This window comes from Vicugna pacos, chromosome 1, assembly GCF_048564905.1.
Source record: "Vicugna pacos chromosome 1, VicPac4, whole genome shotgun sequence".
NCBI lineage: Eukaryota > Metazoa > Chordata > Mammalia > Artiodactyla > Camelidae > Vicugna > Vicugna pacos.
Genome location: NC_132987.1, coordinates 104,825,162 through 104,838,408, shown reverse-complemented (window position 1 = coordinate 104,838,408; position 13,247 = coordinate 104,825,162). Strand labels below are relative to the sequence as shown.

Here is a 13,247-nt window from a genome sequence, read left to right as displayed (position 1 = left end):
AAAAGTCTTTTTCTACAGCACTGTATTTTTTGTGCATAGAATTGTACACGCAAACATAAAAGTCTTCAATAGTATTTGTTGATAGTTGTACATGAACTTAAGCAAATGATAAAGGAAACATTGGTCACATAAATTTCTGTCACTTTAAGGATTATTTTACTGCTTACATTTTATTAAATTTAATTTTCAAGAACTCATATCTGCTTTAGGATGAAAAAAAGAGTAACACAAGAGAGGCTAATGTAATTCTTCACAGTTTATGGATAAAAAAAGATCTAAGAATTTTTAGTGGAGATTTTCATGTGATATGAAAAATTCACTTCATTATCCTCTGTGGTGGTTTAATAAAAGTGGTTTAAATAAATCTTTTTTAAAGCATTATGTTTTCTTAGGTCCAGAGCTGTACCTACACAATAAAAATAATGTAAGAGCATAAAACAATATAATAATGAATGCAGTAGTATAATAATAAATATTTTACTCTAAGAGTTTAATTTGTTATAAAATTTAAAACATTATATTTTATTCAGATAGTTGTATCAAAGAACTGCTTATCTTTATTATTACTAGAAATCCCTTTTGACTTGGCACTTTATTCTGAAGGAACATTTGAAGTATGTATTGTCCAGATCACAGTGCCTCAATTCATGGAAAAACATGCTTATCAGTCTATACAATTAAAATAGAAACACTTTGGTACAACTATGCCTTCTGTATGTGAGTGAAAAATTAAATCTCAAAGTAGATTCTTCATACTTGTATTAAGGTTTTTTAACCTTAAATCTCAGTTTAAATACATTTATTTATTTGAACGAACAGAAAGTAAAATGGACTTAAAAGTAGTAAAGCTAATCAGTAGGGTTGTTTTATTGGACACAGAAAAACACATTTTTTCAAATGAATGTTAAAGAACAGAAAGTTTTATTATTTTAATCACAAAGTTTTAGTTGCTCTAACCCAGCATTTCATATTTTATTTCAGCAAGTTGGGAAGAAATTATTTTTCAATTTAATCACTATACCTTCCTTACTGAGTTTATTGGCATCATTTTGAAAGGACCATTTGGTGTTAAGGATTGAAATTAAATGAGTTTCTGTTTCTATGATTTGTTAACTCTCTACACATTAATTAACAATTTAACACATTTATTTATTGGATAGAAGTGCTTGACCACACAAATAGAAGAAAGGATGAGTTCTGACCTCCAAATTTTGTAGCTAAACTTCATAATTCAAAGTATGTTTGAAATAAAAGCAGTGTTTTGAAATGATGTGTGTACCAGTGAAGGTGCACATGCTGAGTTTAGATATGAATTTGAAAAAAAATTTTATTTTACAGTTTTATATTTATTTTAATGTCCCTTTTAAAATGTAACTGATATTTTAGGTTAGGATTAGAATAAGTGGAAAAACTAATTCAATTCAAAGAAAAAATTAAGTGTATAACAATCCAGGCAGCACATGAGTATGGAAAAGAAATTAAACTGATGATGAAATGACTGAAGTTTGGGAAATTCTCTTTTAAAACAGTTAGAACTTATTGTTATACATTTCAAATGTGTCTTGTCCAATGTAGAGGAAGATTAATTTCTAGTGGAGATAGGCCTGTAATTTACTCTGCAGGACAAGTATAACAGGAATAAAATAATTATAGATTCTATATCTAAAGAGTAGATACACGATTTATGTGAGGTATTATTCACCAAATGATTTCATAAGCACTTTAGAATTATTATATAAAACAGTCTAGTCACACAGATGAGATTGGTTACTCTTATGCTGACATTTTTTATAAGAATTTTAGAGATAAAAATCACTTCCTGCACATCTTTTACATCCATTTAGCCCTAAAATGGCAAGTAACAATATTTCTAAAGAAATGTTTAAAATAAACCATTTTTATCATATGAATATAAAATCATATTTTGAAAGCTGATGGAGAACAAGCATTCTTAAGCAATCTGGCTTTGTGGTGCACAGCATTTCTCTTTCTTCCTACCTTAATGACCTGTCTAGGTACTTCTTAGAATGTGGAAGAGTCTATTCCAAACCAACATTTATTGCCATATAATACAGGAGGTAAAAAAGGGCCTGAAGGAAGCAATAAATGACTTACTTACTAGAGAGGAAAATGTGGAGGAGAATGGGAGAAGGTAGACCAGAGAGAGAAGGAAAAAGAACATGATGAGGTAAGATCTGTGAGATTTCTTTCTAGTCCTGATTTTGTGTCTCACAGGTATAAGGCCAGAGTTATCTGAGAATCTATGACCAGGATAGGAAGTTAGAGTCCTCATCTACACTTCTCTGCAAGGATGGAGATGGACACCAAACACTGTGACTAAGATGACATGACTAAGATGACACTCAAATGCAGACTCTCAACATTGTAAACTTCCAAGAGGAATGCGAAATTTAATTACAAGATTTAGAATCTCGTGTGGCAAAAAGAGTTCATATCTGAGTCACTGAAATGATACTGCTAGAGATTATGTTATAGTAAACTTCTCTATATCACTATGTTAAAGAAGCACGATCTACAAAAACTACAACATTTTATTGTTCTGTGGACGATCTTATTCATACAATACATATGCCTATTCTCCAAGTTTTTATCTGGTTTCTTTGTGGCAGCTGTTGTTGACACAGAATTAACACGATCATTCTGTCTTCTCATGTATAAAATATCTAAAGACTAAATACCTCCAAGGAAAAGAGAAATTAACACTTCTAAGTTCAATTTGTGTCTGGGATGTTATGCATGCTCTCATTTCATCTTTAAAAACTTTTCCAGGTAGGTTTTATTATTACCCTGATATAGACATGCAGAAACTGAAATCAGACAGAAGTAACATGGTAAATGACACACGAAAATGACAAATTTGGAATTAAACTTTGACTTGCATGACACTTCAAGATTTCCCATACTAACTTATCAATACCTATAAGCATACATCTATTATATTTATTGATCAATAAGAATGATAAGAAGGGATGATTTAAAGAAAATGGTTCAAAATAGATGACGGGTGTTCATGTCAGGGACTTCAAAACATTTTAATTATACAATTTCACATAATCCCCAAACCAACCCTATGAAAGAAGCATGGTTTTATTTAAAAAACAAAGATTTTTAATGTATAAAAAATTAGATTGTTAAGTTTTTAAGTTGTGAAACAATTCACAACTTTTAAATCTTAGCCAAATTAAACACATTCCACAATGTGTTTGTGTAGCTTTAGTTCTGTCTTAAACTTTATTGTATCCATTTAACTATTACTACAGTTAAGTATATAGCATCTATTAAATGAAGAGGCTGGAGATTTCTAATTTTTATACACAAATGTATCTTAATATGACCTCAAAAATAATGTGCTAAAATTAAGCTATCAACTTAATACATTTTTGAATAACACTAGTAAATTGATATTTTAATGAAAATTTTTCAAAAATACTCATTATCACTAAAATAAATTGCTTAATTTTTTTCCATAAATGGATAATTAAAAGTTAGTGAGTGACAACTGTGAAATTTAAAAAAATAAAATAAAGAACAAAATATTACCTTGAAATAACAATGGATATTAAGAAAATACTTCTAAAGTAAGTGTGTGCTATATTTTTCTTTCATATTACCTGTATTTTTGAATTTTTAGAAGAGTTTTAAAAATTACATATATTATTTTAAATATAGGGAAAATGCATTAGGTTATAGATAAAATAATGAATTTTAAAAAGTTCTGTGTTTAAGCACCAAATTTTTTGGTTTTCTTGAAGAATATCATATTATGCAAGGATATTTTATGTTAAGTCATTAACATGCATAGTTCCACAGTTCTACAGAACTACAGGTACAGAAAATACATGTGGCCACATTGAGACACCCTCCTTCAAAAATCCACAATGATGAATATATCTGCTAAATACATTTTCACATTTTTGGATGGAGTCATTAGTTTGAAGTATATACATTGATGATATTTCACTGTCTGTGACCTACACAATTGTCATTTTCATCAACAGTGATAAAAAGTTTTGATTAAAACAAACTGTAATTTCCAAGCCCCTATCAAGGTGCCAAAGTAGTCTCTCAACAGCATTTTTCTGTTGAAAGGACTAGTTGTTAAAAGTCATTTGACTTTAGAGTTTGAGAATTGTTTTCCAATTTATGGATGGCCTGAAGACCATCCATATGACACCAACTGATGAGTTTATTAAACATGCAATCCTAGGTCCTGTGCTAGACATTCTAAATCAACCTCAGGGAGTGGGATTCTAGAATCTGCATTTAAACAGGCTCTCCTAGTGATTCTTATGGCAAATACAATCACATGCTACTTTTCATGACTAGTGATATAATCACAGTGTTTAATCAAATTTTAGTTATCTGCCTTTATGGCACCTGTTAACAGAGTTTACTCAAAATCAGAGAAACAAGATAAACTACACTGCAATATTTATAAAATACGATAGAGAAAAAAAAGTTTATTGAATATTTACAATATGCTGAAGACTTTGATATGCATTTTACAATGTACTCCTCGTCTTTCCTATTATCCTCACTAAAGATGAAGAAACTCAGATTAAGAAGACTTCAGATAGTTTTGCCAAAGCTAAAGCATCATAAATGCAGAGCTGAGATTCAAAACTGGATTTGATTAACTTCAAAGCTCAGCTCAACCATTCACTTTCTGAATTTTGGCTGTTGAAGAAACTAGGAATGTTAGGAGAAAGACACTTACCATCCAGAAAGTAAGACAAGGTTCTTAAAATAATTTTGGAGAAATATTAGGATAGAAAGTGAACAGTCTTAATTTCTTTATCCACTGGATAAAAGTTGTATTTGGAAAAACAAAAGCATATTAAGGTTTCTATAATTGTTTTGTAACAAATAAACTGGATAAAAAAATAAAAAGATGTGTACTTCAATAGGCATAATACTTAGCAAACAAAAACTAGGTGATTATTTTTCACAACTGATATAGAAGTAATTTCTGTATGTAGTTTTGGGTGGTATGGGGCAAATATGATTTAAAAAATCATGGGCCGCTGGCTACTTGATAATTTTTTATTGATAAAATAACTGAATATAATGTATCCCTCATTACTTGTATGTTCATAAGGAAACATCTATTAAAAGAAGAGTAAAATCTATATTTGAAAAGAGAAATTTCAGGAATTTTACAGTACAAAAAAATAATGAAAGCATGAGTTAGGACTATGAAGGTAAATTAATAAGGACTTACAAACATGAAAACCATGATTTTTGAGTGACCTCATCCAAAGAAGTGTACTAAAATTGACATGAAAACAATCACCTACAGATTTATATATCTAATTTTCTGGAAAATTTTTAAAAAATTTATAGAAACATAACTACTTTAAGATTTGTCAATGTACCATAGCAATATCTATCATTATTTATTAAGAAAATATTAAAGCAGATTTTATCATTTTTCTGGGTTGCCAGAAGCATGCACATGTCATTCATATTTTACAAAGTTGATTTTCAACTTCCACATATAAAATAGTGTATCAAAATAGTATAACTGTTGCCAAAAGAGGTATATTCTCTTAAAAATGCCATCATGAGGAGGAAATGGGGCCAAGAAGGGTGATAAATGGTAATACATTCTTTCAAAAGATAAACAGTAAATGGCCAGGGAGAAGCATATTTTGCCAATTTATGGAGTTAATGTGTTGTTAAAATTAAATGATAAGTTGGAGAGATAGAAAGTGAATTTTGGATAAACTGATTTCAAATTTTTCTGCTATCAATGTTGGTAAGTCAAAAGTACTTGTATTTTAGAAATAATTTTATTTTACAAAAATTGATTTAAATTAATGAAAGAGGCTTAAAGGAGGTTGCTTCAACACTGAGGAAAAAAAGAGATCTATATGCTTAATGTCATAATCTTTACATGTGTAAAAATGCCAATTCCATCATATCATTAGTTTACTACCTGTTTCACTTTTGTTTATACTGGGATTTTTACATAAATATTTACAAAAAATAATAATGATCATCTATGGAGTGTAGTGAAACACATGATAATGTTTACTTGATTTCTTAGGAACTTGAATGTATTCTGATGAACAGTCACCAATTTACGTGGGAGAAACATTTACCAAAATGCTGTATTTTGTTACATTTGTACTTATTTGTCTTTATAAGGTTATAAATGATATAAAGGCGGAAACTACTGTCCTACTGCATTAAAAATTAATCTAAAGAGTTGAGTTAAGTGACAGCCAGAATTTTGTCAATTTAAATTATTTTCATTTTCACAGCACAGGGTGGGGGGATTGAAATTGCAGTAAGATATTTTACAGATGCAGTGTATACCAAAAGTTTACATGTAGGCAAATTTAAGAAAGAGTGCCAACAACCTAAGATTTTGTGGATAATGAAATACATCCTTAAATATTACAGTGTGACTTGATTCTCCTCCAAATTTATTTTTAGACTGACTGTGGCAGAGTTAAGTTTTTAAAAATTAAACCACTTACTGCATTCCTACAAGTTACTTGTTAACTTGGAGTCCAATGTGAGATTTAATTATATGCAAAAGACTGAAAATATAATGGTTTTGAAAGTCACTATACATTAAATTGCTGTTACCTTATCGCCTTCGGAAAAAGTGACTCCATCCACCGCTCTTTTCCAAGTGATTTCTGGAATAGGCTCCCCTTCTGCTTCACATATGAGTGTGACTTGACCATTCTCAGATGTAGTCTCATTTTTAAGCTGTATTATATGAGGCTGTACTGTAAAAAATATATACATCACTCAACCTGTATTTGAGGAAAATATTAGTATGTGTGGTGGGCATCTAAGTACGTACTAGCATAGTATAGAATTATTAGCTTTGCAGCAATTATGTTGTCATACTTTGCTTTAGAAAGTTGCCAGGAGAGTTGAAAAGTACAGGAGGAAAAAAATGTTAGAAAATAATGGTCATTCATTATCTTTATAAAAATAAATTGAACTGGTTTAGAAACCAACATAAAAATTATAATTGCTTCCAAAATTTTGCCAATTAAAAGTGACTTCATTATTTTTCCTCTTAAAGCTACAAAATTAAAATTTCCTCTTTTAAAGCCACATGTGCATGTATGAGTGGGTGTGTCTGTGTATGACATCTGGTTATCTCTTATTTAAAAACAATTTTACCAAAGAGGGAAAATAAAGATGTATCCTGAATATATAGCAAGTATAATCTTGTACAATATTTAAAATATTTTTAAGTAAACATATAAACATTCTACTTACTTATATTATTCTGATTGATTAATTTGAACCTCAGATTATTTTAATTAGATAGTATAGCTAATTATTTCTTTACAATTATGACTTATATAAAAAGCAAAACAACCTGTCTACTAATTTAAATTATCGTCTTCTAATTAAATTATCTTAATACTAAAAATTACAAATTCACATATACCATAGAGATTTAAGGTTGTGAACTCTGTATTATCAGCATTGCTTAAATTTTTACTTGTTTGAACATAAAAATGATAAAAGCCAGCACTTGTTATTTCAGGACTAGTAACAGGTTTTTTTAATCATTAAATGCAATCAATTATGAAAAATAATTTGTATTTATATGCATTCTTAATCTTAAAAAAATTAGATTCCTGATATCAGAAACATGGTATGCACAAGTTTTTAACAGTTCAGTGTTTACTCCATTGACTTTAACGGATTTAGTTTTATCTCCACTATATACACATGATTTGTATCAAACCCAGTACAAATCTATTGTGTTACTCTTCAAAGTGATTACAACAATGATACAGTATATCATGTTTCATTCATTATTTTCTAGTTGAGAGAATGGAAATATTAGAAACCTTCTTTTATTTATCTCTTTGTTCTCACTGCCATCTTAATTTTTAAAAAAGTAATTAAAATAGCATTTCATATAGGCCCAATGAGATAGATTGAGATAATCTACCATTTGGAATTATCTCAGACATTATAATTTCTAATTATTAATTAACTTTTATACTGAGTTATATTTAGCATCACACATTTTAAAGAAGACAACTTTTTTAAAGTGGGGAATACTGCTGGAACAAGTTAGATGCTTTCTATAATTTCTAATAATTTTAAGTTTGTTTACTCTTCTTTCTGATTCTTAGCTTTGCTGATTTCTCATCGTTAATGATTTTTGTGTAAACATATCTAAACATCACCCGTCTAAGTAACTTTCCAACACCATGCTATCCAGAATAATATCTCTTTTTTACCCAACACCAACTGATTGATCTAGTTTCACTTTTTTCTTAGATCATCTTATTATTCCAATTGTATTTTTTTTATTTTAATGTGCTTTGGTGTATTCTTTATTGTCTGTCTCACTGTGCTAGAATATAACCTTTATGAAACTCTTTCAGGTACAGAAAATATTTCTATTACAGCTGCTACAGGACTAGCTGGCAGAGGGTGTGTCCACACTTGAATTACCATTCATCTTTTGATCTAAGTACAGAGTTCTCCCTCCTTCCTTCCCATCTCTTTGTTGTGAAAGCATTTTGATAACAGTATTTTTTTAAGTGGAAACAGCACAGGAAATATTATTAGTGCATATAGCTTTTAGTGTTTGCTTTTTAAAGAGAATAATCATATTCTAAATATCCACCAGCAAAACTGTTTTTCCTCTGGCAAACATAATGAAAACTAAATCAATAATTTAAAAAAAATCCTTACTGATTTTCTACCCTCTGTAAGTTCCCCAAGGAAGGCTGTATGGCTCTTGGTAAATACGGAAGATATTTATATTATATTTCCTTTTAATAAAATGAAAAGGGGATACTTAACTATAGTTGCAGGTCAATGTTTCCTAATTATAGCATTATAGATGAGCTCTTTTGAAGTATAGTAAAAGTAAAACAGATCCCAACACATGTCATTTAAAGATTCATGAAGATCAACCCATACATGTAACATAATAGGTCCCAGGACGTGTAATTTAAATGGATTTTATTCCAGCCTTTCTTATGAGTCAGCAAATATTTTACAGAAGTCTACATGTATAATTTTCTGTAATTCTTAAAATAATTCTATCTGGTAGCTGCAATTTTAAAATATACTTTAGAGATGAGAAAACTGAGATTTAAGTTTGGAAATTTAAGCAGCTCATATGAGTGACAGAATTTGACGTAGAATCCCCTCTAGATTGTAACTACTATGCTATAATACTTACCAAAGACTTGGAGAAATGCCTGCTTTTCATCTTCTCCTGCCTTATTTGTGGCCCTGCAGACATACGGGCCCCCATCACTGCTGATTATGTTCCTGACAGTGAGTTCTGTATTGCTTCCTTTCAATGTGTACTTTTCGTTTTCTTCAATGAACTTCCCATTCCTAAAGAAGAAAACAGAGGTTGATCTTCATAAATCTAACTTCATCATCACTCAGGAGCAGATCATACTCAACTTTTTAATCTGTAATTGTCAATCATTTCATGGCTACTGTCACTGATAGATAAGGCTATATTCCAATCAAAAGTACATTTGTATTAGCGCAATAAACATATTGCATATGTATTAACATTATACTTGAAAGTGTTTTGACTTTAGAGACAAAAATAACATTTGAGCTGTGTGGAAATCTTGACACTAATCTTAGGCAAAAGGCACTTTTGTTCAATTCGCACTTGGATTATTAGCAAAAAAAAAGGTTTTTAATTTTAAATCTACTTTTTATGTTGGCAAGACAACACATATTTATGAAACATATTTATTTATCAGGTTCTGGGACACTTTAAAATAACTTCTATGGAAACATGTTTCAAAAGTGTTTCAAAGTAAATGCAATTTAAATACGTAATGAATTCATATTGCACAAAGGTACTGCCAATAAAAGGATGAGAGATATGATTTAATTCATTAGTGAGAAGAAATTTTTCTCAGACGTATTTTTAAGCAGCTTCCAAGTTCTTTCTGGAATGAAACAGCGTTCATTTTTCTTCAATTCTAGTTTTGCTGTTCGCTAAAACAATGTCTTTCAAACTTGTCTTACAATAACTTACAGTAAAAATATTTTAAATATGCATTTAAATCTGAAACAGCTTCTACAATTTCCCTTAATATGTGTGAAACATTCTTATAATAAAACATATTCTTTTCCATTCTATCTTATTCTCCTCATCTCCTCTTCCTCCTCTTCCTTTTCTCTTTCCCTTTTTTTAACTTGTCTTCATATATGTGTATGTATATACATGATGGTGTTTGGGACGGTTGCATTGATTTTAAGACCCACTAATGTAAAAATTTAGGATCTACTTTTAAGGGGTGGGGGAATTTCTTATACATGCACGTTTAAATTAAAAAAAGAAATATCTAAAAGGATCATTAAAAAAACTTTCCTAGAATCATACAGAATATTTCCCTGATATTCTAAATGATCTTTCCAGTGAGTTCTGGTTCTGCTCTCTAGAAAGTACTAGCATGTATTTTAACAGTTCTTATTTTTCTATGACTCAGTAACATCTATTTTTCCAGTTTTTATTGACATGTCAAAATATAAAATAACAAAAATTCATGAGTGGTGTGAAATATTAGGTCTTTTTAAATACTAATGGCAAATACATATAGGGCTCTGTGCTTTTATGTTTTTAACATGTTTAATAATTATTTTTTTCAACTATGAATAATGACAATGCTTCAGCATTTTTGCCTAGAATTTTATGCATAGACAAGGCTTTCACCACAAATAGTGACAATATATTTCGTAATCTATTCCATGAAGAAGAATTCATTTGTCTCATCATATTCATCATCAACTAGAAATTTCAGCAATTTGTGGCTTAAAAAACACTTTCCCTATATTATTAACATGGTTAAATTAGCCCATAGATGTACACTTTCCCTCTCCACCCTCATTCACAGATCAGAGAACTAAACTTTTAAGTGTGATTTCCCAACCCCTCAGTTCACAGATGAAAAGATTTAGGTTAACTCAGTAATGTAAGCAGCAGGTTAACTAAGTTCTAGTGTTTTTTAAGATAAAGAGATTATTTCTCTACTTCATGTGAAATATTGTGCTAAATGTCTGCAGTATAGCAAATGAGTGAGACATGGCCACCTAGCTTGAAGAATTAATAATCTGACTGGCAATGATGGGGATGATATCAATCCCATTGACATATTTATTCATGACTTTGTGTGTGTGTGTGTGTTGGGGCAGGGTGAGGAGGGATCTGTTATAGCAGAAGTGAAGGGAAAAGATGATGGCTAGGAATACTCTGGGAATTTTAGTGGGAAAAAAAATCCATGATTTGGGCTTTGAAGTGGATGGGTAAGTCCTGAAGAATTTAAAGGAAGTCAGTTTTTAAAGATTATGTTCCCTTAAAGAGCTCAATTTAAAAATATCATTAGGGCAGACTACCTAAATAGACATTTCTTCAAAGAAAACACACCCATAAAGATGGCCAGTAGACACATGAAAAGATGCCCAACATCACTGACTATCAGAGAAATGCAAATCAAGACTACACCAAGGTATCATTTCACATCAATCAGAATGGCCATCATTAAAACATCTACAAATAACAAATGCTAGAGAGGGTGTACAGAAAAGGGAACCCTTCTATACTGTTGATGGGAATGTAAATTGGTGCAGCCCCTATCGGAAATCAGTATGGCGCTTCCTTAAAAAACTAAAAGTAGAGTTGTCATATGATCCAGCAACCCCAATCCTGAGCATATATCTGGAGGGAACTCTTAATTTCAAAAGATACATGCACCCCAGTGTTCATAGCAGCACTATTTAAAATAGCCAAGACATGGAAGAAGCATAAATGTCCATTGACAGATGAACAGATAAAGAAGAGGTGCACAGAATGGAATACTACTCAGCCATAAAAATAATGAAATAATGCCATATGCAGCAACATGGATGGACATAGAAATTACCATATTAAGTGAAGTAAGTCAGAAAGAAAAACAAATACCATAGAATCACTTATATGTGGAAACTAAATCATGATACAAATGAATTTATTTACAAAAGAGAAACAGACTCACAGACATAGAAAACAAACTTATGGTTACCAAAGGGGAAAGGAGGCAGGCGAGGGATAAATTAGGAGTTTAGGATTATCAGATACAAACAACTTTATATAAAATAGATAAACAACAAAGACCTACTGTATAGCTAAGGGAATTAGATTCAATATCCTGTATTAAACCATAATGGAAAAGAATATGAAAAATAATATATGTATATTCTATATATGTATAACTAGATCACTTTGCTGTATACCAGAAACTAACACAACATTGTAAATTAACAATACTTCAATAAAGAAATAATTTATAAGATCATTAAAGAATAATAACTCAGGTACTAGTTCTTAATACCTCTCTCCTAACAAACCTATTATACAGAATATACCCATTGTTATTCATAGTACGCTTCTGTGGAACGTCAATGTCTGAAAAAGACTCTCAAAGGATTCTGATGAAATTCTAAGCCCTTCACTAATTGCCACTTTTCCAGGCAAAAGAAAGAAAGGGTTGGGATTAGGGGATTAATGGAAATGATAAAGGGAGAATATTTCCACTTTTGACCATAATGGAGTAAAAAGAACCATATTTACCCCCTCACTTTAAATGAAACAAACATTGGACACAGGGATTAAATAACAATTTTCAACCATTGATCAACAGTTAGCACATGACAGTGACCTCTGAGGACCAATACAGTTTACTACCTGAAGACAGTTTCCAGACTGCAGCTCAGAGAGGAAGGACCCAAACAGAGCCAGGCAGAGTATCTGCACTGTAAGACAAAGTTCTTAGTCGGGGGAAATTGAAATGGCTAGAATTTGCAGGCAAGAAAATGTGACAAAAAGGCACAAGTAAGAGGACTACAGAGATCTGCACAGGCTTCCCAACCAATCTTTAACTGAGCACTGATTAGTGTATGCCAGCAAGGCTTTCCCAGACTAAGGAAAGAACCATTGGAAAAGAGAAAGCTCAGCAATGCCAGGAGCTCACAACAGACCAGGAGTAATCTGCATCCCTATCTACTACGCAGAGCAGAAAGGCCTCCTGAAACACAAAGCATTAAATTACCTCCTTACAAGACTACTGCATCCGTAACAAAGCCAAATTCATCCTAGACTGAAGGTTGTTCTGTATGCACCTAAAAGAGCCAAAAAACAAATCAAACTTTCCCCAAGTAACGTAGCCGCATCCAAAGCCAAAATAAAACAGCATGAAAATATCCAGCACCCC

At 31.0% G+C, this 13,247-nt stretch overlaps 1 protein-coding gene across 1 annotated transcript in view; it reads right to left on the bottom strand.

The window, feature by feature from the left end:
- Positions 1-13,247, bottom strand: part of NCAM2 (neural cell adhesion molecule 2) — a 429,294-nt gene that overhangs the window by 132,854 nt on the left and 283,193 nt on the right. The window contains exons 7-8 of the mRNA XM_006215779.2: positions 9,209-9,369; positions 6,619-6,764 (exon numbers count right to left, since the gene is read on the bottom strand). Of these exons, the coding sequence (XP_006215841.2) occupies positions 6,619-6,764; positions 9,209-9,369 (307 nt within the window). The remainder of the gene's footprint in view (positions 1-6,618; positions 6,765-9,208; positions 9,370-13,247) is intronic.